This window comes from Coregonus clupeaformis, chromosome 30 (genome assembly GCF_020615455.1).
Source record: "Coregonus clupeaformis isolate EN_2021a chromosome 30, ASM2061545v1, whole genome shotgun sequence".
NCBI classification, from domain to species: Eukaryota; Metazoa; Chordata; class Actinopteri; order Salmoniformes; family Salmonidae; genus Coregonus; species Coregonus clupeaformis.
Genome location: NC_059221.1, coordinates 47,869,062 through 47,892,547, shown reverse-complemented (window position 1 = coordinate 47,892,547; position 23,486 = coordinate 47,869,062). Strand labels below are relative to the sequence as shown.

The window sequence follows — 23,486 nt, the reverse complement described above, 5'->3', positions numbered from 1 at the left end:
TGAAGCTGGTTGAGAGACTGCCAAGAGTGTGAAAAGCTGTCATCAAGGCATAGGGTGGCTATTTGAAGAATCTCAAATATAAAATACTTTTTGGGTTACTACATGATTCCATATGTGTTATTTCATAGTTTTGATGTCTTCACTATTATTCTACAATGTAGAAAATAGTAAAAATAAAGAAAAACCCTTGAATGATTAGGTGTGTCCAAACTTTTGACTGGTACTGTAAATGTTACAATTCCAATAAAACCATAATGTCTTTGAAGCCATTATATCCTTTTTCCATATGAAACACATCTACACTCCCCCTGAGAAAAAAACCTCCCTCCTCCATCTCCCTGGCCTGATCCCTATCCTCACACAATAGAATCATAATAGATGTTTCAAAGAGATTGTTTTATTGTTAAATTGCTTTTCTGTCAGCGTATTGGAACAGAGAGATTAATAATACCCAACAGGCAGCATTTTCATAACACAGCCACGTGGAGACATTTTGGAGAGATGATATCCAAGACTCATTTAATTTCCTCTGGAAGACAGACCCATTATTCTCACCTCTCTCTCTCGGTCTCTTGCTTTCTCCATCTATCTGTCTCTGTCTCTCTCTCAATAAACCCATCACTCATATTGAGTTATATTTCCATAACTATCTCTGTATATGAAGATTAATATGACACTGAAACAATCTGTTCTTACTAAATATTAACCAAGTGAAGTTTTGTGACACTGAAACAATCTGTTCTTACTAAATATTAACCATGTGAAGTTTTGTGCCTACTGAACACGACCCATGATATTACCCTTTTCACACTATAAAGCCAACCCGAACTGTACTACCATGGGTTGGCTATTTCATGGCTCAGTAGTGTGGAAAGGGTATAAGCAGCATCATGTTGTACAGTACCTGTGTTGCCGTCGTTGTTGATAATGGTGGTCTCTGGGGTCTTCTTCTCCCAGCCCTCCAGCTGCAGGCCCTGGTACTCTACTCGGACCTGGGTGAACGTCTCATCGATGTCGATGGGTGACTGACGGGCATTGTTACACGCCGGGTACCTCTTACCCCAGATCTTCTGGTTCAACTGGCCTGAGGAGGACAACATAGAGAGGAAGAATCTTTACAATGGATCAGTAATACCAAAGATGGGAATGAGATGGCAAACTGTGATTTGGAATTGACTTAACAGCGCAGGCAGCAGGTAGTGTAGCAAATCAACTCCCACACAACCCTGCAGGGAGAATGGCTTTAAATGAAACACTTTATAGAGGTCAGCTACAGCTGAGTATAAACAAGTTTAGTTTGTTTTCCTCTGCAAAACATAAAAATGTGCCATTTAAATAATCCCTCAATATCAATTGTGATGACAAGTCCTGCAATGACCAATCCTCATAATCCTCAACTGAACTTTAACCCAAACTGCGTTTACACACAGCACATACAGAATCAGCTCTACTGCATCTCCGTCTAGTCCAGCAGATGAGGAGTTAATGGAGCAGATGGCCTGACAGTTGGTCACAAATGACTGGGCAGGTAGCATACAGATTTAGGATCTTAATTTGATCACCATGTTGCAGGAGAAATGTTAAACTTGTAGTGCATTTGATGTTTTAAAGTTGCTCTATGCAGAAATCGCTCCGCCATTTCCTGGTTGCTAAAACACTAATAGTTAACAGTTGAAGTCAGAAGTTTACATACACTTAGGTTGGAGAAATTAAAACTTGTTTTTCAACCACTCCACAAATTTCTTGTTAACAAACTATAGTTTTGGCAAGTCGGTTAGGACATCTACTTTGTGCATGACACAAGTAACAAACGCCTGAAGGTACCACGTTCATCTGTACAAACAATAGTATGCAAGTATAAATACCATGGGACCATGCAGCCGTCATACCGCTCAGGAAGGAGACGCGTTCTGTCTCATAGAGATGAACGTACATTGGTGCGAAAAGTGCAAACCAATCCCAGAACAACAGCAAAGGACCTTGTGAAGATGCTGGAGGAAACAGGTACAAAAGTATCTATATCCACAGTAAAACGAGTCCTATATCGACATAACCTGAAAGGCCACTCAGCAAGGTAGAAGCCACTGCTCCAAAACCGCCATAAAAAAGCCAGACTACGGTTTGCAACTGCACATGGGGACAAAGATCGTACTTTTTGGAGAAATGTCCTCTGGTCTGATGAAACAAAAATAGAACTGTTTGGCCATAATGGCCATCGTTTTGTTTGAAGGAAAAGGGGGGAAGCTTGCAAGCCGAAGAACACCATCAGTGGCAGCATCATACTGTGGGGGAAAATTATGTGGATATATTGAAGCAACATCTCAAGACATCAGTCAGGAAGTTAAAGCTTGGTCGCAAATGGGTCTTCCAAATGGACAATGACCCCAAGCATACTTCCAAAGTTGTGGCAAAATGGCTTAAGGACAACAAAGTCAAGGTATTGGAGTGGCCATCACAAAGCCCTGACCTCAATCCTATAGAATATTTGTGGGCAGAACTGAAAAAGCGTGTGCGAGCAAGGAGGCCTACAAACCTGACTCAGTTACACCAGCTTTGTCAGGAGGAATGGGCCAAAATTCACCCAACTTATTGTGGGAAGCTTGTGGAAGGCTACCCAAAACGTTTGACCCAAATTGAGCAATTTAAAGGCAATGCTACCAAATACTAATTGAGTGTATGTAAACTTCTGACCCACTGGGAATGTGATGAAAGAAATAAAAGCTGAAATAAATCATTCTCTCTACTATTATTCTGACATTTCACATTCTTAAAATAAAGTAGTGATCCTAACTGACCTAAGACAGGGAATTTTTACTAGAATTAAATGTCAGGAATTGTGAAAAACTGAGTTGAAATGTATTTGGCTAAGGTGTATGTAAACTTCCAACTTCAACTGTATGTGACAAAATAAGCTAGTATAATATAGAGAATCATTGTACCATCTAAACCGCTGTGAAATATATTTTCCATAATCAGAAATATTGTTGGTTCAGCTGTTTGAAGCTGGTGTACATAACTGAAAGTAAAAGATGCAAAAACAAAACTTAAGAACGGAAAGCATAGAAATAGCGCGCCTAGAACAGATCTACCACTTCTTAGACTTGCTTTCAAGTAGAATGATAGATTTATAACTCACATTTCTATGTGAATTTGGTCGGGTCGCCCCAAAATGTTCCATATTGCCTTCTGAAGTTTGTAACTTCCAGTTTGAAATGTCAGACTTGATTTTCCCTTACAATTTTTTGGGGACAACCGCTACAAAAATGTCCATTAATTATAATTCACATTTCCTGTTGCTGCCAGAATATTTTCCTGCTGTATCAAACTGGCTCAAATTAAGATCCTACATCTGTACATACAGCACATCATATACAGTACAGCACTTACAGTAAGTACATCCATACAGTAAGCCAAATGGCCGATATGTATGCTAGTATACATCCACAATATACTGTACTGTGAGTATTATGATAATCCCTGCTGGGTCTCTGAGATGCCTCAGCGTGGGGAGCATGTTGCTGTAAAGGAGTAATGAGTCGGTTGTTATTGTCTGAGCTCAGAGACATTAGCATGAGAATGGCAAGGCTGAGAGAGGAGAGGAGGAAAGACTTCATTATCACCTCTCCCTCTCCCCAGTGTCATAATAACTACTCTATCTCGCTGTGTGTGTGTGTGTGTGTGTGAACGAGTGTGAGAGAGGGAGAGAAATAGTGTCTTCCCAGCAGCCTCCTCTCTCTCTCTCTCTCTCTCTCTCTCTCTCTCTCTCTCTCTCTCTCTCTCTCTCTCTCTCTCTCTCTCTCTCTCTCTCTCTCTCTCTCTCTCTCTCTCTCTCTCTCTCTCTCTCTCTCTCCTCTCTCTCTCTCTCTCTCCTCTCTCTTCTCTCTCTCTCTCTCTCTCTCCTCCTCTCTCTCTCTCTCTCTCTCTCTCTCTCTCTCTGTCCCCCCTCCCCCCTCTCATAATAACTCTCCTGGCTAATAACCCAGTAGAACGAATACAGAGTCATCAATAGAGGAGGTCAGGCAGGCAGCATGTGCTAAAGACAACAGAGTTTATCAGGCATGACCGACATTCACAGCCATTTATGGGGTCAAATAATTTCCACTCTGAATTTGGCCATATTGCCATTGTGAGTTTAATGACAGTTTACTGCGTTGGTGACAGACGAGAGTAGCTTCTGGCTGTACCACTTAAATGGTCTGTGTGACAGCAAGGAGTGTGCCTGTCAATTTGGTGTGCAAGTGTGCGTGTGTGAGTGTGTGTGTGTAGGTTGGTAAAAAGATTGACGCTTTATTTGGTGTGTGTGTGTGTGCATGTCTGCATGTGTGACTGTGTGCCTGAACATGTGTGTGTGTGTGCTTCTCCTATGCTGGCAGCAAAGTGACAGGGGGGGTGTTAGTTGGTTCTGGGGGCCTCATCTGGCATAAATGCCATGACACACCACTGCTGCTACACTCACAAGATGCTACCATGTACCAAGTAGCTGCAGAGGTTTGGAGGAGAATTAAGTGCCAGAAGCAACACGCTTATGTCAGTCTTACCAGGAACACACACAAAGGATCTGTCTCAAATGTCCCTAATTCCCCATTACATTGCAATACTTTTAAACCGAGCCTCAAATGACAGACTATTGACATCCCAGTACACTATGTGGCTCGGGTCAAAAGTAGTGGACTATATGGTGGAGTAGGGTGTCATTTGGGACTTGGCCACACATACAGTATGGTTTAATGGTCTGTCTGACACAGGTCTGACTCACCTGTAACGACTGATCTTTTAGAGATTCAGTCTTTATAGTAGAGGAGGAGAAAAGTGGTGTTCTGATTCTCTGAAAAGGTTGAATGTCCCTGGGGACTAAGACACTCAACTCCTGACTCACACCACACACACACACACACACACCACACACACGCCACACACAAACACACACACAGACAGTCTTGCGCAGCTAACCTTGTGGGGACATACAATTCAGTCCCATTCAAAATACTATTTTCCCTAACCCCTAACCCCAAACCTAACGCTAACCCGTACCCTTACCCTAACCCTAACCTTAACCCTAACCCTAGCTCCTAACCCTAACCCTAAAACTAACCCTATCTCATAACCCTAACCCTAAACCTAATTCTAACCCTAATTCTAACCTTAACCCTAAACCCCCTAGAAATAGCATTTTACATTGTGGGGACCAACAAAATGTCCCCAGTTGGTCAACATTTTCTTGGTTTACTATTCTTGTGTTCTGGTCCCCACAAGTATGGTTAAACACGTCCACACACACACACACACACACACACACAGCCATTACCTCTCTGACTACAGCCCAAGCACACACTCAGCTACCTGTCTGTCCTCTCAATACAGATATCATCACCACTTACCAGCAGTCAGTCACAGTCCTTAAAATGGCTAAAGAAAGAGGATAACCCCCTTGTAATAGGGCTCAGTGGAGCTGCACTAACATTTTGGAGATGCGTGCAACTTGTCAAAATGAATTACAGATCATCACTTAACATATCACTATCAGGCAACTCTCTTTGTTTTCTGTTTTGAAAGCGCTTTGTAGGATTAAAGACATATAATAAGGATAAAAGTACCTGTTATTCATCCTCCAACGTAGCTCAGCTGGTAGAGCACGTTGCTTGTAACGCCAAGGTAGTGGGTTCGATCCCCAGGACCACCCATACGTAAAAATGTATGCACGCATGACTGTAAGTCGCTTTGGATAAAAGCGTCTGCTAAATGGCATATTATTATTATTATTATCCCACAAACAACATCTGTTATTGGTTGTCTGATAGATCAAGCCTACTTTCCTGTCTTGTATTTTGTAGAATACAACATGAACGTTCTTCACTCTAGCTGTTGCCCTTTAATGTCAGAAGACATAGGCCGCAAGGAGAGTGGATTCAAGCAAGTGAATTCATGTATTATGTATGTTAGGATTTGGCTAAGCAAACACACCATACTTGTGTGTGAGTGTGTGTTTCTGTGTGTGTGTGTGTGTGTGTGTGTGGATGCGTGAGTGTGTGTGTGAGTGTGTGTGAGGGGTGGGGGTCCTGTTCCTCCACTGGTCTCCCCCCCACACATCTGTCAACTCTACTAGAGGGCCTCAGTCAGTGTAATGATGGCCTGACACGCATCACCATCCAACATTACTAAGTCTCTTCTCTGAGTCCTACTGCATTATTACCTAATCCCCAGCTACTACAATATTACCCCAGGGCCTAGCCCGAACCCAAGCTCTGGAGAGGGAGAGGGGAGCGGGGGGAACTCAACTCTTACCTCATCCCCAACCTCAGCACCTCTAGGAGAGGAGGGGGGGAAGACGGCTGGAGACAACTGGAGCAGAAATAACACTAACGACTGCCTGTATGACTAAGTAAGCCGAGCTGGAGCAAGTCAATAAGGTGTTGGTTAACAGCCCTTTAGAGCTGTTAGAAGCTGCTGCAGAGGCTGCTGTCTGTACTGAATGTGCATTATGCTGACCAGTGTGTTTGTGTAAGACTGGGTTCGTCCTGTGTTAGCCTGCTGAGCATTAGCTTGGGGAGCTAACGCAAGTCTTCAGGTCTCAGGCAAGGTTACTCATCACGCAAGCCATCTCCGTTACATGTAGATGGAGAAGAGAGTTGGATAATTTATTTTGTCCCTTGTGTTAGAGCCCAGCAAAAGGAGAAAGAGGCAGACAGAGAGTGAGGGTAGTGTAGGGACACAAAGGCCCTGTATCCATGGGAAGGAGATCAGAAGGTTTACACATGCAGGAAATGGGCTGCTGTGGTGGCTGGGGATCCTGTCTCGCGTGGCCTACACTGGGGCCTGGGGTTATCAGAGGATGGAGATTACACACACACACACTGGCAGATGGAGACAGGGGAGATGTGGGGGGGGGATCACAGGGACCTCCTGGGGAGAGGGGTTAACGTGGGGCTGTGGTGGCTTTTTTACTGTATCAACTTTGTAAACACAAACAGTAGCAGGGCACGCAAGGAGACAAAGTCTGAAAAACAACACGAAATCTGTGTCCTATTCTATATGCTCAAATATGAACACATAACCTGATATTCCATATATACAGTCTATCACCTATGTGATTGGGATAGTCTGCCTGCACAAAGACAGACAGACAGAGGATAAGATACATCCTTTATCTCACACTGTCTGTTTGACATTAAAATGTTTACCGAGAAATTCCTTTTTGTGCTCTAATTCAGGGGAACCCTGATCATCTAATTCATGTTCAGTACACATGCACGAACAAAGGTATACACATGCACACAAACACACACACACACACACACACACACACACACACACACACACACACACACACACACACACACACAAACACACACACACACACACAAACACACACACACACTTGAGCCCTGCAGTCTCTCTCCCGTCTCTCTGGGACTCAGCTTGTTGTGACGGGGCCCTGAACTTTGAGAGCAGCAGTGTGGAAAATGTAAAGTATTATTACTAGGGGTGTAACGATTCGTTTTAACAACGATTCGATTTATATCACGATTCGTGGTTGTCGATACGATTCAAGGACGATATTGGTTCATTTAGAACGATACGATCCGAAACGATTCAGTGACTTGAAATCGATTCAGTAACCTTTTAGCCAAAAATTCAACCAGTGTGACTGAAATAAATACCTGGATACTGGACAGTGCAGGTGAAGTTTCCTAGATTCCTGTTTCTTGTAAGGACCGCAATGATGGCTTGATAATTTCTCGCTCGTCGGCTTCTCCTCTGTCGTCCGCCATGCTATGTTTTGTTGTCTTTGCGCCTTTGCGCTGCTGCTGGCGCGGGGCGATGACATCACGGATAGGCAGACTGAATCGAGTAATGTTTAAAGCCTTTATCATTAAAAGTGCTAAGAAAAAACATCCATATAAAGTCTGACGTGCTTAAATCCAATGGGTTATTTCCTAGTATCGATACAATCGATTTATTACATTTTAAAACGATGTTAGATTGATATATGTTGTCCAAAAGGCCAACTCGCCGAGCACAGATCGATGTAGTTGGATCATAGGAATATAAATCGATACATCGATGTAGTAGATGGATCGTTACACCCCTAATTATTACCAAACAAGCAGAATTGTTTCTTATTTGAATACACATTGACAGAGAGAGTGTAAATCAAGCAATTTGGGACGAAGGATGGAAATCAAATATATGACGGTACATGAAAGAAAAGGCCTTTTATGCCTGAAAATATATTTCACTATCTATTTAGCTTTTTAGCGTGACTGGCCCTTAGAGCAATTTAAATGCTCTCGCTCAATTTCCCTCAACCAGAACACAGTTAGATTTGACCAAGCAAGACCAGTCAAGTCAGGTCTATCTCACTGATGGAGCAATCACTCCTTGTAAGGGCTTAGGATAACTGAGCTTAATCCCCTATGTCTGTCAGCAGGTGGAGAAAAGACTATCAGTGCTGGTTGTGTGGAGCAGGTTGAACATTAGTGCACCAGTCAGGGCTGAGGTAACGTATGGTACTATTCCAACCATATGTTCTGCTCTGTCACTGAGAGGTAAATGTCCGCAGGGCTTGAATTATACATCGACTCTTGAGGGTGACCGACGCTCACATTGGTATTTCAGCCCCCCTGTAATTCGAAACCTGAATACCCCAAGGCATGCATACTGTTAATGTAACTGTACCAACCTGTGTAGGACCAGTCAATGTCGTCTGTGAATTTCCTCTGGGCCTTGAAGTACGCGTCTGTCACAGCCACTGTAAGAGAGAGGGGGAGAGAGACAAAGAGGCAGAGAGAGAGAGAGAGAGAGAGAGAGAGAGAGAGAGAGAGAGAGAGCGAGAGAGAGCGAGAGAGAGAGAGAGAGTTAGAATACGCCTGACTGAGAAAAACATACACACTCTGTCACGTGAGACCCCAGCACCTGCTACATGACCTTCTATACGATGACATACTTTGTCTCTCATGTCAAATGATACATCACGACCACTTAGTTTAGCTATAGGAATATGATTGAGCTGCCATTTGTTGAGTGTCTCTCAATACTGTTCTCTTCTCAAAGGCAGGAGAGAGAAGGGTACTGTTGAGAGGGGTGAGGCACAGGAGATAGAGGGGGTGAGGCACAGGAGATAGAGGGGGTGAGACACAGGAGATAGAGGGGGTGAGGCACAGGAGATAGAGGGGTGATGAAGGCGATAAAAGTGGTGAGTCACGAGATAGAGGGCACTCCTCTCTCTCTCCTTCTTCCTCTTTCTCTGTTTACAAGACTTTGGCTACTTTCTATGCACGTCACAGTGCTGTCTGTTCTAGCCCCTCTCAACCCTCGTTCATCCCTCTCTCATCCAGCAGAGTTCTCTGTAATCAGCTTGGTTAATGGGAACGTGATGAAGGACTGGTCATCTTTATTGACTCACCCAGAGAGATCGTGTTGTTCTCCACATCCACATAGTGATGTAGTGAGTTATCTGCTACAGAGACAGTAGAGGGTAATGGCTTTATGGTGATGTGTGGGAACAACACACATACGTGCACACACACTCACTCACACACACACACACACACACTGTGGAGGAGATGAGACACATCAGTAGAGTTCAGAAGGTCCAAAGTAATTACTGGAAAGAGACAACAGTGTTTAGAGAGATGAATGGCTGCTAAATCTGTATGTGTGTGTGTGTGTGTGTGTGTGTGTGTGTGGGGGGGGGTGTCTGCTACGGCACACAGTATACACACATCTACTGCTCTAATGGATTTCTGCCTCCTCCTCTTTGTATATCTCTTTCTCTTTCCCCTCCAGCTTTCTTCCTCGTTCGCTCTCATTACATTATCTCTCTCCATATCTCTCTCACACGCACACAGAGAGGCATTCAGGTTATTTTACACTTTCAGAGTGTCGCTGTGTAGATCGGATGAAGGATATTAAGCATTAGTGGATTTAATCCCACAGATTTGAACAGGATGGAAACCTAATGATCAGTATCAAAGTCCACTTTAAGAGCACTATACTATACCTACTGCTGACATTTACACTACTGTTACAATCTTCTTCCTATGCACTCCTCTTAGCGCCACTCAAACCTCTCCATTTCAAATAGCTAAGTTACCCAGTGGACATGCTCTTTCTGACCTGGTAATGTCTGAGGATAATAGCGCTCTCTGTGCCATGTAGGAAATGAAACAGATAGCTGGCAGCCCGGTGTGTGTGTGTGTGGCACTCAGAGAAGGAGCTCCAGAGCATTAGCTGGAATCAGTGTCAGATGGCATCCTCTACTTTACAGGACACCTGCTCTTTCTAACTGCATGGGCTGCTGTTACTGCTCACTGCGGGTCACTAGTGTTACTGGTTACGGCTTATTGATGCCCACTGGTTCAAGTGAAAAAATGAACCAAAATCTGTAGTGAGAAAAAGGCTAAGTATAACTAACAGGTGAAAATCAATGAATTTCTTTGCTTGCTTACTTCCTCGAAATCTAGTTACTCACATTGCTGTGTATCTACCGAGCTACTGCCTAGTTACTAACCCACCTGTGTTGTTGTTGTTATGTTAAGTCAGAGGTTAAGGGTCATGATGACCCACTCTGTTATGGTCACGTGGTAGGCCTAATGCTCCATATAATCCTATTGTTTTTACCATACTGTAAAAAACTAAGACGGGGGGTTTCTTCAATGGTCCATTGTCACCATTGAAGAAACAGTCATTGATATGAATGGTCCTCTGTACCTCAATTGGTAGAGCATGGCGCTGGTAATGCCAGGGTAGTGGGTTCGATCCCCGGGACCACCAACGCGTAAAAATGTATGCACACATGACTGTAAGTCGCTTGGGATAAAAGCGTCTGCTAAATGGCATATTATATTATGAATAAATACTCTCCATTCTATAGTATACAGGATCTAGGATAGGTCTTTACCATGTTCCGCTGACCTATGTTTTATGTCACAATACTAACTGTATGCTATAACTTCTAGAGGGAAACAGCCCTGGGAAAGGAAATAGCTGTACTACACATACACACACACACACACACACACACACACACACACACACACACACGCTATGTGACAGATCCGTCTGAGCCCCAGTGTCCTGGCCCTGCTCCAGTCACAGTGTCACAGAGAGAGGCCAGAGGCAAATTAGATTAAAATCTTTCACATTGTGATGTTAATGAGTCCATTATCAATGCTAGCTACAACCTCTTGGCTCTCTCTCTCACTCCTTCCTTTCTTCTCTCTTTCTCTCCTTCTTTTGGTCCTTATCAGCACTAACGATGGGGCTCATATATGACTATATCACCAACGAACGCGTCAAACTCAAGCTGGCCTGAAACCTCTTGCCTCTCTCACTCCTTCTCACTCCTTCCTTCCCTCTTTCTTCCATTCGGTCCTACTCTCCACATTCTCTCTGTCCTTATCAGCTCTAATGATGGCACTCATAAATCTATGTTACAGTCACACTCAAATGTTTATATTTCTCTGGTTAAAGGCTAGTATGGTTTGTAACTATCATAGAGTGAATTAGTTGGCCACGGAGTGTTGACCTCTTCTTTTAACCCCAGATCAGATAGACTGAGTGGGCGCCTGCCTGCCATGGTCAGGAACTAGAAGCGTATCTGTTACAATAGAACCAGTCATTACAGAAAGATCAAACCTGAACTCTAGTCTAGACTCTAGATAGAACATGTGTGTGTGTGTGTGTGTGTGTGTGCGTGTGTGTGTGCGTGTGCATGTGCGTGTGTGACTGTACTATACACTGTGATGTTGAAGCGGAGGAGAGTCTTACTAGAATGCTAATGAATAGCTGATTAGTGGACCCCTGAGAGAGATGAAAGCTGGCTCAGACTGAAACTAAAAGGCAGGAAGGATTCACTTTACTCTGGTTTGGCACTGAGCCGCTCAGCCGCCCAGCGCGTGTGGTTCACGTCACTGTCCCTAGGGACTCATCATACGGCCACGGTCACGGGGTTTGTGAAATCACATATCTGGATCCTAGAACACATCCTCCGTCTGTGAGGGGACAGGAGTAATATGCTACTCACATCACACAAGAGGCACTGAGACAGAAAGACTGGCAACATCTCTGAGTCTGTGCAGTGAGAGACTTCAAGAGCTTTAGTAGAGCAGAAGTGCATCCACGATGCCAAATGCCAATAGTCATCCTTATTCTTTCCTTTGATCAGTACACACTGAGAACATTCTAGAGAGCACCTGTTGGACATTAAGTGAGATATACATACCTCCCTACCACTCCCCATGGCCTGTTCATGTCACAGCGGCTGTGACTGACAGCCATGTGTGAATTAGTGAATTAGTGGCATGTGTTATCGCCAACAGGTTTTACTTGCAGGTCTTTCACTGGAGTCATACAGGGGGAAGATTGAAGAGGGTTAGGCCCAAATTAAACAGCGGATACTGCGTCTGAGCACTGTCAAACACTGCATTGTTGTAAGGGTACTTAGCGGTATATATAACAACATACATCCATATCATGATGATGTGTCGGTCTTAGAGAGAGCCTATGGGAATGTGTCATGGCCCAGCTATTGCAGTGAGGTCAGAGGACATGTGACATGTGGTAACCGTGGGAACGTGAGGCCTAGAGGCCTCAGGGCCTACTTCTAGAGGTGGTAATATAGGGGAACAGCTGGGAGTTGGAACAACTGTCCAGAACAACTGGACAGTGAAACGGCAGTGGAACAAATATCCCTCTAGGGGACAATACTTTTTTTATATATTGAAATGTCTTCATTGTCCCCAAGAGGGAAATTTGTTCATGGGCCATCAAGTTCGTCCAGTGTTACCTAGTGTTGATTTTTCAGTGTAACATTTCTAGTGTTGAAAAATACCCCCAGTGTTGGTGCAAATAACCAGTGTTAAACCAAAACTACACCCATCATTATCATATTTCCCTGCATGCTGTATTGCAGGTTGGTTTTTAGAATAGTTTGTTTCAATATCTATGTTTTTGTATGTAAATTCATTGACTAATTAATCTTATGCTACTCAAATATAAATAACATACATTTTTCTAAACTAATCCAGTCTGTTAAGCAGACTTATTGCACCTGTTACTGAAATGGTTTTATGTAGTCTCGTATCTTAGTCTTCCCAACCCGGCAGTCATTCTGAATGCAGGTTGTGGGTGAATAAAAATTCTAAATGTTGGATATCCCCACTCTGGCTGGATTTCAATAGGAATTACACATCACTTTACAAGCAAGCATAATGTAATTTGCAGGCCTGATGTGCTTTCGAAAACAAGTATGTGTTGTAGTGTGTTAAAGAATTTAATGATAACATATTTGCTGAGGGTCTCACTTGGACGACTGAACATGGAGGAAAGCAACAACCATGTCTCAACCAAAACCAAGGCTTTACACTAAGCAGTGTGTTAATTTAACACCGAAAAGTGTGGACCCCATATAGACACTGGACCAGTGTTAAATGTAACACTCTATGGGGTTGATTTAACACTGGATAATTTGCTGTGTGGTTTAACTTCACCTTCTGTTGAGAACAACTGGGTTTTTAACTAGAGCCATAGGCGCTAAAATGGCTCTGAGTTTAAGACACTGGACAGAGCTGTTCTGTTCTCAGCAATAGGCCTGTGGAAGGTCTGCTCATGCATCATGGGAGTTTGTCTGTGACACTCCATTTCTGTGACAGATTCTGTGCCTCTGTGACTACTCCTCCCCTATTTATGCTGCATCCATTGACCGAGATGAGTGTGTGCTGTGCATCGCACTCAAGAAGAGCCCATCAATCTCTCCTATGGTCCTGCACTCTGAGGGCTGTGTCACGGTAGCTTTTCTCCAAATTCTGTTTAATGAGATTAAGTTTGATGCCGATGGAGAGGGTTTACTTGTCTCCTCCACAAAACTCTCCATGAAATACAGTATTTGTGAACAAACAACCCATGAAAAAGCCTGTTATTAATGTGAGCCGCTAGCCAGGGAGTTCCCTGGTGAGGGATGACCTAAAATAATAAACGTAAAGTTTCAGCTCCTTCCTCCGAGCTCTTCCCGTCTGAAAATGGGCCGCATCCCAAGAAGAACTCATAAATAAATCAGGCACAGAGAGAGACACCCCAGGGAGGGGAGAGAACACAGAGAGCTGGAGAAAACAGAGGAACAGAGAGCTTCATAACACAGAGGCAGTATTTTAGAGCCAGGTACAGTCACTGCACTTACTGTAGTCAGCCCCACTGGGGTTGTGTGGTTGATGATGACATAAATGCTCAGTCCCACTTTGAAGTCATGACTGTGTGTACACTGGTAGTGTGTTTATTTGTCTACTTGGGTATGTAGGATTGTGTCCATGTGAGTTAGTGGGGATGGTGTGTGTGTGTTCGTGTGTGTGTGTGTGTGTGTGTGCGCGCGTGTGTGCTAGAACCAGTCGGTTCTCCCACTGAGTGCAGTGCAATGCACTGTGTCCACCTGCTCAGCATCACAGCACTGAGCTATGTAAGCATCTCAATAGTCTAATGTGGCTTCTTGGAGGAAAAGAGACAAGAAGAGGAAGTGACAGACAGTATTGAGATGCATCACAGGTCTTCAGTTCCATCAGCATGCAGGGAGCATCAGCACTGAACTCCTTGACAACCGTAAAATGTCTTGTGGCGTTTGGCCACCCTGATTTCCACACTGACATCCTCTGCTGCCTCTCCCATCGCCATGGACACACACTCCCCCATCTTTCACTGCCCCCCCAACCACCTTTCACTTGAGGTTCCCCTCCATCTTTCACTGCAGACTGCAGCCCCTCTCCCACCGGCTTTCCCTGGGTTCCCCCCCAGCCTCAGTCATCTCATTCCCCCAGACCCACCATCTCCCACCGCCTCTTATTAAAGTCCCTCTCCTTTAAACAACACTGTCCTTTGTGACAGACTGCCCAGCCACAGACAAGCCTTGCTCTTGTCAGGCTGACGGTATAACTCCAAACCAACTTCCTGAAGTCAAGAGAAAATAGAATATCTCTCTCTCTCTGGCCTTTTGGTTTCACTGCCCTCCTCTTCCTCCCTCTCCCTCTCCGCTGTCACTGCTTTCTAAACATTTACACTGCGGATGAGGGGGATTTAGGATGTTCTAAGACAGAGCACGACTTGGGAACCGTCCGCTGTAGCTCTCTTTAGCCAGCCAGTGCCCTGTCTGGGAGGATGCCACAGAGCAAATTGTCCAGTGTTGATTTTCCAGTGTAACATTTCTATTGTTGATTCAGGAGTTACATTCACTCTGTAAGAGTGGAATTAACACTCAGTGGTGTAACTTAACCCCAAGTGTTGGTGTTAATAACCAGAGTTATTGTTTTACACTACAGGTGGTGAGTAAAACAGTCCCATTAAAACCACACCCACCATTACCATATTTCCCAGCATGCTCTACTGCAGGTAGATTTTTTGGGGATTGTTTTAATATTTGTGTTTTTGCATGTACATTTATTGATTGATTAATCTTATGTTAAACAAAGATAAATATCTTACATTTTTCTAAACTAATCCAATCAGTTAGTTAGATTTATTGCACACGTTACGGAAATGGTTGTACTGGTTTAAATGGTTTAGGTAGTGTTTTTTTTTTATATTACGTTTCCTGATCTTTTTTATGTCTTGTTGTACATTTGCCCACTGACAAAGAAATGATCAGTCTATAATTTTAATGGTAGGTTTATTTGAACAGTGAGAGACAGAATAACAATCACAAAATCCAGAAAAACGCATGTCAAAAATGTTATAAATTGATTTGCATTTTAATGAGGGAAATAAGTATTTGACCCCCTCTCAATCAGAAAGATTTCTGGCTCCCAGGTGTCTTTTATACAGGTAACAAGCTGAGATTAGGAGCACACTCTTAAAGGGAGTGCTCCTAATCTCAGCTTGTTACCTGTATAAAAGACACCTGTCCACAGAAGCAATCAATCAATCAGATTCCAAACTCTCCACTATGGCCAAGACCAAAGAGCTCTCCAAGGATGTCAGGGACAAGATTGTAGACCTACACAAGGCTGGAATGGGCTACAAGACCATCGCCAAGCACATATACAGGCCCGTCTGAAGTTTGCCAATGAACATCTGAATGATTCAGAGGAGAACTGGGTGAAAGTGTTGTGGTCAGATGAGACCAAAATGGAGCTCTTTGGCATCAACTCAACTCGCCGTGTTTGGAGGAGGAGGAATGCTGCCTATGACCCCAAGAACACCATCCCCACCGTCAAACATGGAGGTGGAAACATTATGCTTTGGGGGTGTTTTTCTGCTAAGGGGACAGGACAACTTCACTGCATCAAAGGGACGATGGACGGGGCCATGTACCATCAAATCTTGGGTGAGAACCTCCTTCCCTCAGCCAGGGCATTGAAAATGGGTCGTGGATGGGTATTCCAGCATGACAATGACCCAAAACACACGGCCAAGGCAACAAAGGAGTGGCTCAAGAAGAAGCACATTAAGGTCCTGGAGTGGCCTAGCCAGTCTCCAGACCTTAATCCCATAGAAAATCTGTGGAGGGAGCTGAAGGTTTCAGTTGCCAAACGTCAGCCTCGAAACCTTAATGACTTGGAGAATATCTGCAAAGAGGAGTGGGACAAATCCCTCCTGAGATGTGTGCAAACCTGGTGGCCAACTACAAGAAACGTCTGACCTCTGTGATTGCCAACAAGGGTTTTGCCACCAAGTACTAAGTAATGTTTTGCAGAGGGGTCAAATACTTATTTCCCTCATTAAAATGCAAATCAATTTATAACATTTTTGACATGCGTTTTTCTGGATTTTTTTGTTGTTATTCTGTCTCTCACTGTTCAAATAAACCTACCATTAAAATTATAGACTGATCATTTCTTTGTCAGTGGGCAAACGTACAAAATCAGCAGGGGATCAAATACTTTTTTCCCTCACTGTAACAGCGTCAGCACTAAGCACAGTGTTAACTTAACACTTAAAAGTGTGGACCTGTATAGACACTGGCCCAGTGTTAAATTTAACACAGTCAGTGTTGATTTAACACTGGAGAATTTGCTGTGTAGGGAACTTCAACTTGCAGTAAGACCAAGTATCCTGCAATCAAAGTCATGACTGGGACGGAGCTAGCTCTAATAACTGTGACTACATTCCTTAGAGAGTCAATAAGTGGATTAGTGGTATAGGCTAAGTATGCTTATGAATAAATTACATTACAGTTGACTAGGAATGTCATGCTGATAAAATACATTTACTGAAAATATCGAAAATAAAGGGTTTAAATAAAGCATAGCCATTAATAATTCTATAATAATGCTGTTTCAGATACATCAAAAGAAGTTGTAATCAAAATGAGCGCTTATATCCAAATAACAGTCTAACTTCTCTTCATGGTAAGATAAGCTATAAAGCCAATGATAGTTTTTTTAGACACCCAAAGAGAGATGCATAAGAAGGCTTTAGAAAATCTTTTTAACAAGATTTATACTTCCATGAAGACTTAGTTGTGCTGGGACAGAGGTACAGAGCGGCTCTGTTCTGAGCTGCAGTGTAAAGGTCCATCCGGTTCTACAGTTCTAATCTCATCTTACACATGGAGCGCTATGGAACACTACACAGACCAGCCCTCAACAGTGGTGTGTGTGGGTTTCTGTGTGTGCGTTTGTGTGTGTGCATATGGGCGTCCATGCATCTGTCTTTGAGAGAGACATGGAGGGGAGACAGATGAGATGCCAATGATGTGATCATATGTTCCAAATCAGCTCTAAATCTTCTGTTCTTCTTACAGGGCTGGATCTTAACTTGAGATATGTGTGCCTAGTATGTACTGCGTAGCTAACTCTAATTCCCATCCATACATTAGACTGAACATAATCACGCTGTCTGGGGAGCAAGCAGTTCCCTCAGATAATTTTGTTCTAGTAATTTACCATATTACATGTTACCATCGCTACTGTTACAGATTTCTGTCTTTCGGATGTGTAACCTTAGTGATTTTGACATCATCTATTAGATTCATAGTCTGATAAAACACCCTGTACCGGTGAATCATAATGACAAAAAAGCAGAAGAGAGAGTGAACATGAAGAGAGACGAGAGACTCAGCATGAACACTTGGGGATGTAATGTCCTCAATGTATTCTTTCACAGAAGAAAGGCCTGCTTACAGAAACATGGTACGAGAAGTGAGATCCTGCCTCTATGTTTGTTGCCATGAACACCCACACACCCACTCAGACTCCCGTCTCTGGAGACAGATACACAAGGCTAAACAGATAGCTACTAACAGCAGATAAACCAGACATTCATTAATCTGTCTCTCTCCTCTAATACAAACTGCAGACATAAAAATAAGAAGAGGAGGCAAACCATATCCGTGATCCTTTGACATGTAACTCTAGTCTAAACTCATTTAACATTTAAAAGCAATGGCCGAAATAGCAAACAAATCTAATTTGATGGAGCGAGACGGAGAGAGGTAATGTGGACGTCTTTTTTTACAAACGTTAGAGACATCGATCATTTGATTGTCCAGAGGGAGAGGGGACTCTCTCTCTCTCCTCATTATGTAAGTAGCATTAGGATGACATAACTACATGTGGGACTAATGACCAGATATTGTAGATCACAGGACATCATAAGCACCCAGGGGTAAATCAGTCAAACCTGATGGCTAATAGATAGCTTCTCTGTTATGCATCATCTGCTTGTATCACAGGTCTCTTTAGGTGATGTTGCTTTGATAAGGAAAATGATTTATAGAGCTAGAAAAAAAGAGTTGTAAACGGGTTCTGGGTTCTAAATGGCACCTTTCATTGGAAGAAGCCCTTTTGGTTCTATAGCATCAGGTGTATCATCTGCTTCTATCACAGTTCTAAAGAGGTCACGTTGCTTTACTAAGGCAAATTGCTCAGATTATAAATGGCATCATTTACACAGTTAATAAAGTTTTTATAAGCAGTAATTATTCATAAGCATGATTGAATGTAATTGATCCTAACCCAGGTTGCAGTTGAATTGGTTACTGGTTTGACCCAGACACATTTGCGTCCGCAACACTAGCAGAAGGTGTCTATTCAGTAGAAGCCTCCTATGGTCCTCTGTAGCTCAGCTGGTAGAGCACGGCGCTTGTAACGCCAAGGTAGTGGGGTCGAACCCCGGGACCACCCATATACAAAAAAAAAATGTATGCACGCATGACTGTAAGTCGCTTTGGATAAAAGCGTCTGCTAAATGGCATATTATATTATTATTATTTATTCTATTTTTAAGAGTCCTTCTGGCATTTCATTATGTTTCATTATCTAGTGCTCTGGTCTAGGGCTTTGTTTGCTTTATTTCATGTACGTTCTGTCAAGGTTCAAAGGAAACTGCAGTGGACATGCTGCCAAATACCAATTAACTATACACCGTGGGGTTAGAGCAGAGTAATCTACCCTAATTAATGATGCTGGATCCCATAAAAGTACTCAGCAGGCTCACCCAGGCTCACCCACCATCACCACATCCACATAGGGTAGTTACACTTCAACTCTTACAGTCTCACACAGGCTGCTGCTGCTACAGCTCATAAAAGAGAGCATGAACCATCTGTTAATGTGTGCCAAGAGATACTCGATTGTATTCTATTGTATTCTATTATATTCCAAAAGGGTTCTTCAGCTGTTCCCATTGGAGAATAGGGATAGGGGGAAAAACTTTATACAGTAGAGTATCGTGATATTATTTTTGACTATATTATACTGATTCTATGACTTATCGATTGATTTATTTGTTGCTAGGTAGTTAACATTAGCTAGCGCTAGCCGGCTGTACCAGCGCCAAAACGTCTGTATTTATTATTCTATAGCTTGGCCTCAATCTTCTTTTTAAATGGTGAGCCAACATGTTTTCATCTCTTTTATATCCATAACTGATCAAAACTCGTTTTTATTATGGGTCTCTCTTGCCCCTCTGTAGCAATATGTTTGGAACATTGAATAGCAATAAAATCACAGTATCAAATCGCAATACATATAGAATTGTGATATATCGTGATACATATCGTATCGGCACTTATCGTGATAATATCGTATCGTGAGGTCCCTGGCAATTCCCAGCTCTATAGGAGAACCCTTTTTGGTTCTAGGTAGAACTATTTTTGGTTACAGGTAGAACCCTTTTGGGTTCCATGTAGAACCCTCTATGGAAAGGGTTCTACTTGGAACCCAAAAGGGTTCTACTTGGAACCAAAAGGGTTCTACTTGGAACCAAAAGGGTTCTACCTGGAACCAAAAAGGGTTCTTCAAAGGGTTCTCCTATGGGGACAGCCAGATAACCCTTGTAGGTTCTAGATAGCACCTTTTTTTCTAAGAGTGCATGATCGCGTGCTGTTACTTCATACATCTCAATCACACCCATGGAGAGAACAGTGTGGAAGATCAAATCTTCACATTCATTCAATAACGCTCTAGGGTCATTTCATGTCATTTCAGCAAGCCATGACACCCACCATGTCAGATTGTTCTGATATCATTTCTGTAGTTAGGAACAGAAAAGATTAGCATTCCTTCAACATTATTTTGTTGAAATATTATTTGATCTCTGAGAAATTAAGCTAATTGAGTGCACCCAAATTGGCCATTTTAATTGATAGGATTCATATAATATTCAATACATATAGTACCTAACATTCGATTTGGACCAAACCTTTTTCAAACATTGAGTAAGACATGAGAAATTCAAAGAAATTGTCAAAAGCCACCCACAGACCCCCCACTCCCCATGCCAATCCCACTCCAACGAATATACAGTATCCGTTCTCTATGTGTGACAAGTTGTATGCGGCTCGGAGTACTGTTTCTTCATCCTATGTAATGTATTCTCAGTGAATTTGGTGATGTTTTTTTTTTTCCTGTTCAGAGAAATTAGTCATTGAAGTTGTTAGGTTTATGTCCCATCCTACATCCTGGTAATACCATGTTCTGACCACTAGATGGTAATGTTTCAAATGCAAAACCAAAGCATGGATTGCTGTCATACTGTACCTTGTCCATAGACTGCTTACAGGGTAAGGAAACCAATATGTAATTTTGTAATTGTCATTTTGTAATCTGGGAATAAAAAAATCGCCTAAAAGCTGGAACATGGTATTACCAGGATGTAGGATGGGACATAAACCTAACAACTTCAATGACTCATTTCTCTAAACAGGGGGAAAAAACATCACAAAATTCCCTGGGAATACATTACATAGGATGAAGAAACAGTCCTCTGAGCCGCAGCTCCATACTACTTGTCAGATAAAGATACTATATATTCGTTGTTGGGGTGTGATTGGCGTGGGGTGTGAGTGGTCTGTGGGTGGCTTTTGACAAGTTCTTTGGATTCCTCATGTCTAACTCATTGTTAGAAAAAAGTTGGGTCCTATATTTATTGAATATTATATGAATCCTATACATTTAAATGGCCAATTTGGATGCAATCAATTAGCTTAATTTCTCAGAGATCAAATTATATTTCAACAAAATAATGTTGCAGGAATGCTAATCTTATCTGTTTCTAACTACAGAAACAATTTCAGAACAATCTGACATGGTGGTTGTTGAAATCCTCTTTCTTGTGCTTTTTGAGGTGGAAGGACACTCTTGCCCTGCCCATCGATGGTGTTACAACTAGCTAATTTAGGGTTGGGGTCAGTTCTGTTTTCAATTCAGTCAATCGTCCATTGTTTCCTATGAGGATTGTTCCACTTTCTGAACCAACTGAATTGAAAACTGAACCCTGAAAACTTGACCCTAACCCTAGACATGCCCAATAACCGTGCCCAAAACTTGATCCTAACAGTACTCAGGCACTGGCAGACATCACAGCTGAAGTTACTTTACAATGAGTTTCTAATGTACTGTTCTGCACTGTTCATATCTAGGCTAATTACTGTAATGTAGTCTACCGTAAAAAATAAAATAAAAATAAAAAAGTACATATGGCATGGTGGGAATGTGTTGATTGTATCCAAACAGTCAAATTGGTGATAATATTGCATGCAGATGGATGTGTCTATTTGCGAGACACAGTGTGAGTGCCGTATGCAGTGTGTATACGTGTGTATGTGTGTGTGTGTGTGTGTGTGTGCGTGGGTAGCCTACTTCTGTATGGTGGCCTGGCATATTGAGGAACAGATGGCTTAGAGATGTGTGCTCTCCTTCATTTCCCTCCAAATAATTTTACCAATAATTCCCAATTCCCATAAAACCTCCCAGAAAAACTGTCCATCTCTTAGATGCTTCTTTTAGATCACAGATAACAACTCAGCCAAGGGATTAGAAGAAACGGAAAATGCAGATGGCAGATCTCAAATCTATCAAAAGCACTTGCTCTTTCTTTTCCATCTAATCTTTGACCAGAAAAACATCCATTAAACCAATCCTATTGTCAGTGTTCATGTCATGTTTCAATGGCTTCACCAGGGAAACAGCAGAAAGACAAGACAACCTTATAAAGGATCAATACTTAGGCTTTCAACATCAAGTTAAAGGCTCTCTCAATGGCATGTCCAAATCAGAAACATTGTTAACAACCTACAAATGAGTAAGCTGGAAATATCAAGTGACATGCTTCATTCAAAATGAAGAAGTTCTCCAAATGTGAAAAGTCTCTTCATAATAAAAAATAATATAGGGCCTACCTTGGAATCAACAGTGTAATTTCTCCAAATACACAGACCTGAGACCTGTCAGGTGGAGTGGCATTTGGCATGTACCTTTTAAATTCACCATGGTCCCTGTCTTTATTTGTTTGCCAGTGTCAAATATGGCATCGTTGACTGAATGCACTATAACATCAAATATAGAGCCTACAGTAGCCAGTTACAGAAATGCGCTGTGCACACTCCAGTAAAAACCGCTGATAATGCGTATCACACATTAATCATTGCACTTATCAACATCTATCAATATTATTCTTCCTTACCTATCTGGCAGAAAACCAGGAGCTGCGCAATGGAAATCAGCACTCTGGATACAGTCACTTCCATAGTCTCCGATTCAGCACCAAAACTGAATTTTAAACGCAAAACAAATAATTGTTACAACAAAATCTGAAATTCTGGCGCGGGCGCTGAGATGCTACGCTCGCTTCATACCGACGTTGTCGGCGCTCCGGTGCTCCTACCTCTCTTTCCTCCCTGTCTTCCGATCTCTGCTTGGAGGAAACGGAGTGGCTCCACTCTCTCAAGTACAACACTGGCTGGGTATGGGATTGGGTATGCGCGCCGCCCACTACTCACACAGTCGCAGCGGGAGTGAAAAAAAACAGATTGTTGAACATACTCTCTGAATGGTGATATGAAAGGGCTACTGACTGGCCAGTGATAAAAGGGAAACGTGCATATTCAGAAGGCTAACAAAGACAAATTGCCAATTTAGTGCCCAAATGAAACTACACTAAGAAGTTGTGATCTAAATGAAAATAGAGCCAATCAGTATAATTGCATGATGGAGAAGTAAAGACACTATACTATTCATCTGAATGAACCTTTGTGAAATTGTTGTTCACAAACACTTCAATAT

At 42.5% G+C, this 23,486-nt stretch overlaps 1 protein-coding gene across 2 annotated transcripts in view; it reads right to left on the bottom strand.

Annotated features, from left to right (window-relative positions):
* The window catches only part of LOC121546227 (receptor-type tyrosine-protein phosphatase zeta-like), a 47,698-nt gene extending 24,555 nt beyond the window's left edge, over window positions 1-23,143 (bottom strand). Inside the window, exons 1-4 of one of the 2 annotated variants that reach the window (XM_041857323.1) lie at window positions 23,089-23,143; window positions 22,888-22,973; window positions 8,681-8,749; window positions 905-1,084 (exon numbers count right to left, since the gene is read on the bottom strand). In XM_041857323.1, the coding sequence (XP_041713257.1) occupies window positions 905-1,084; window positions 8,681-8,749; window positions 22,888-22,951 (313 nt within the window). In that variant the 5' untranslated portion in view covers window positions 22,952-22,973; window positions 23,089-23,143. Of the gene's footprint in view, window positions 1-904; window positions 1,085-8,680; window positions 8,750-22,887 lie in introns of both variants that reach the window. The other variant, XM_041857324.1, reaches the window with a different exon arrangement.
* Between the last annotated feature and the right edge of the window lie 343 nt (window positions 23,144-23,486).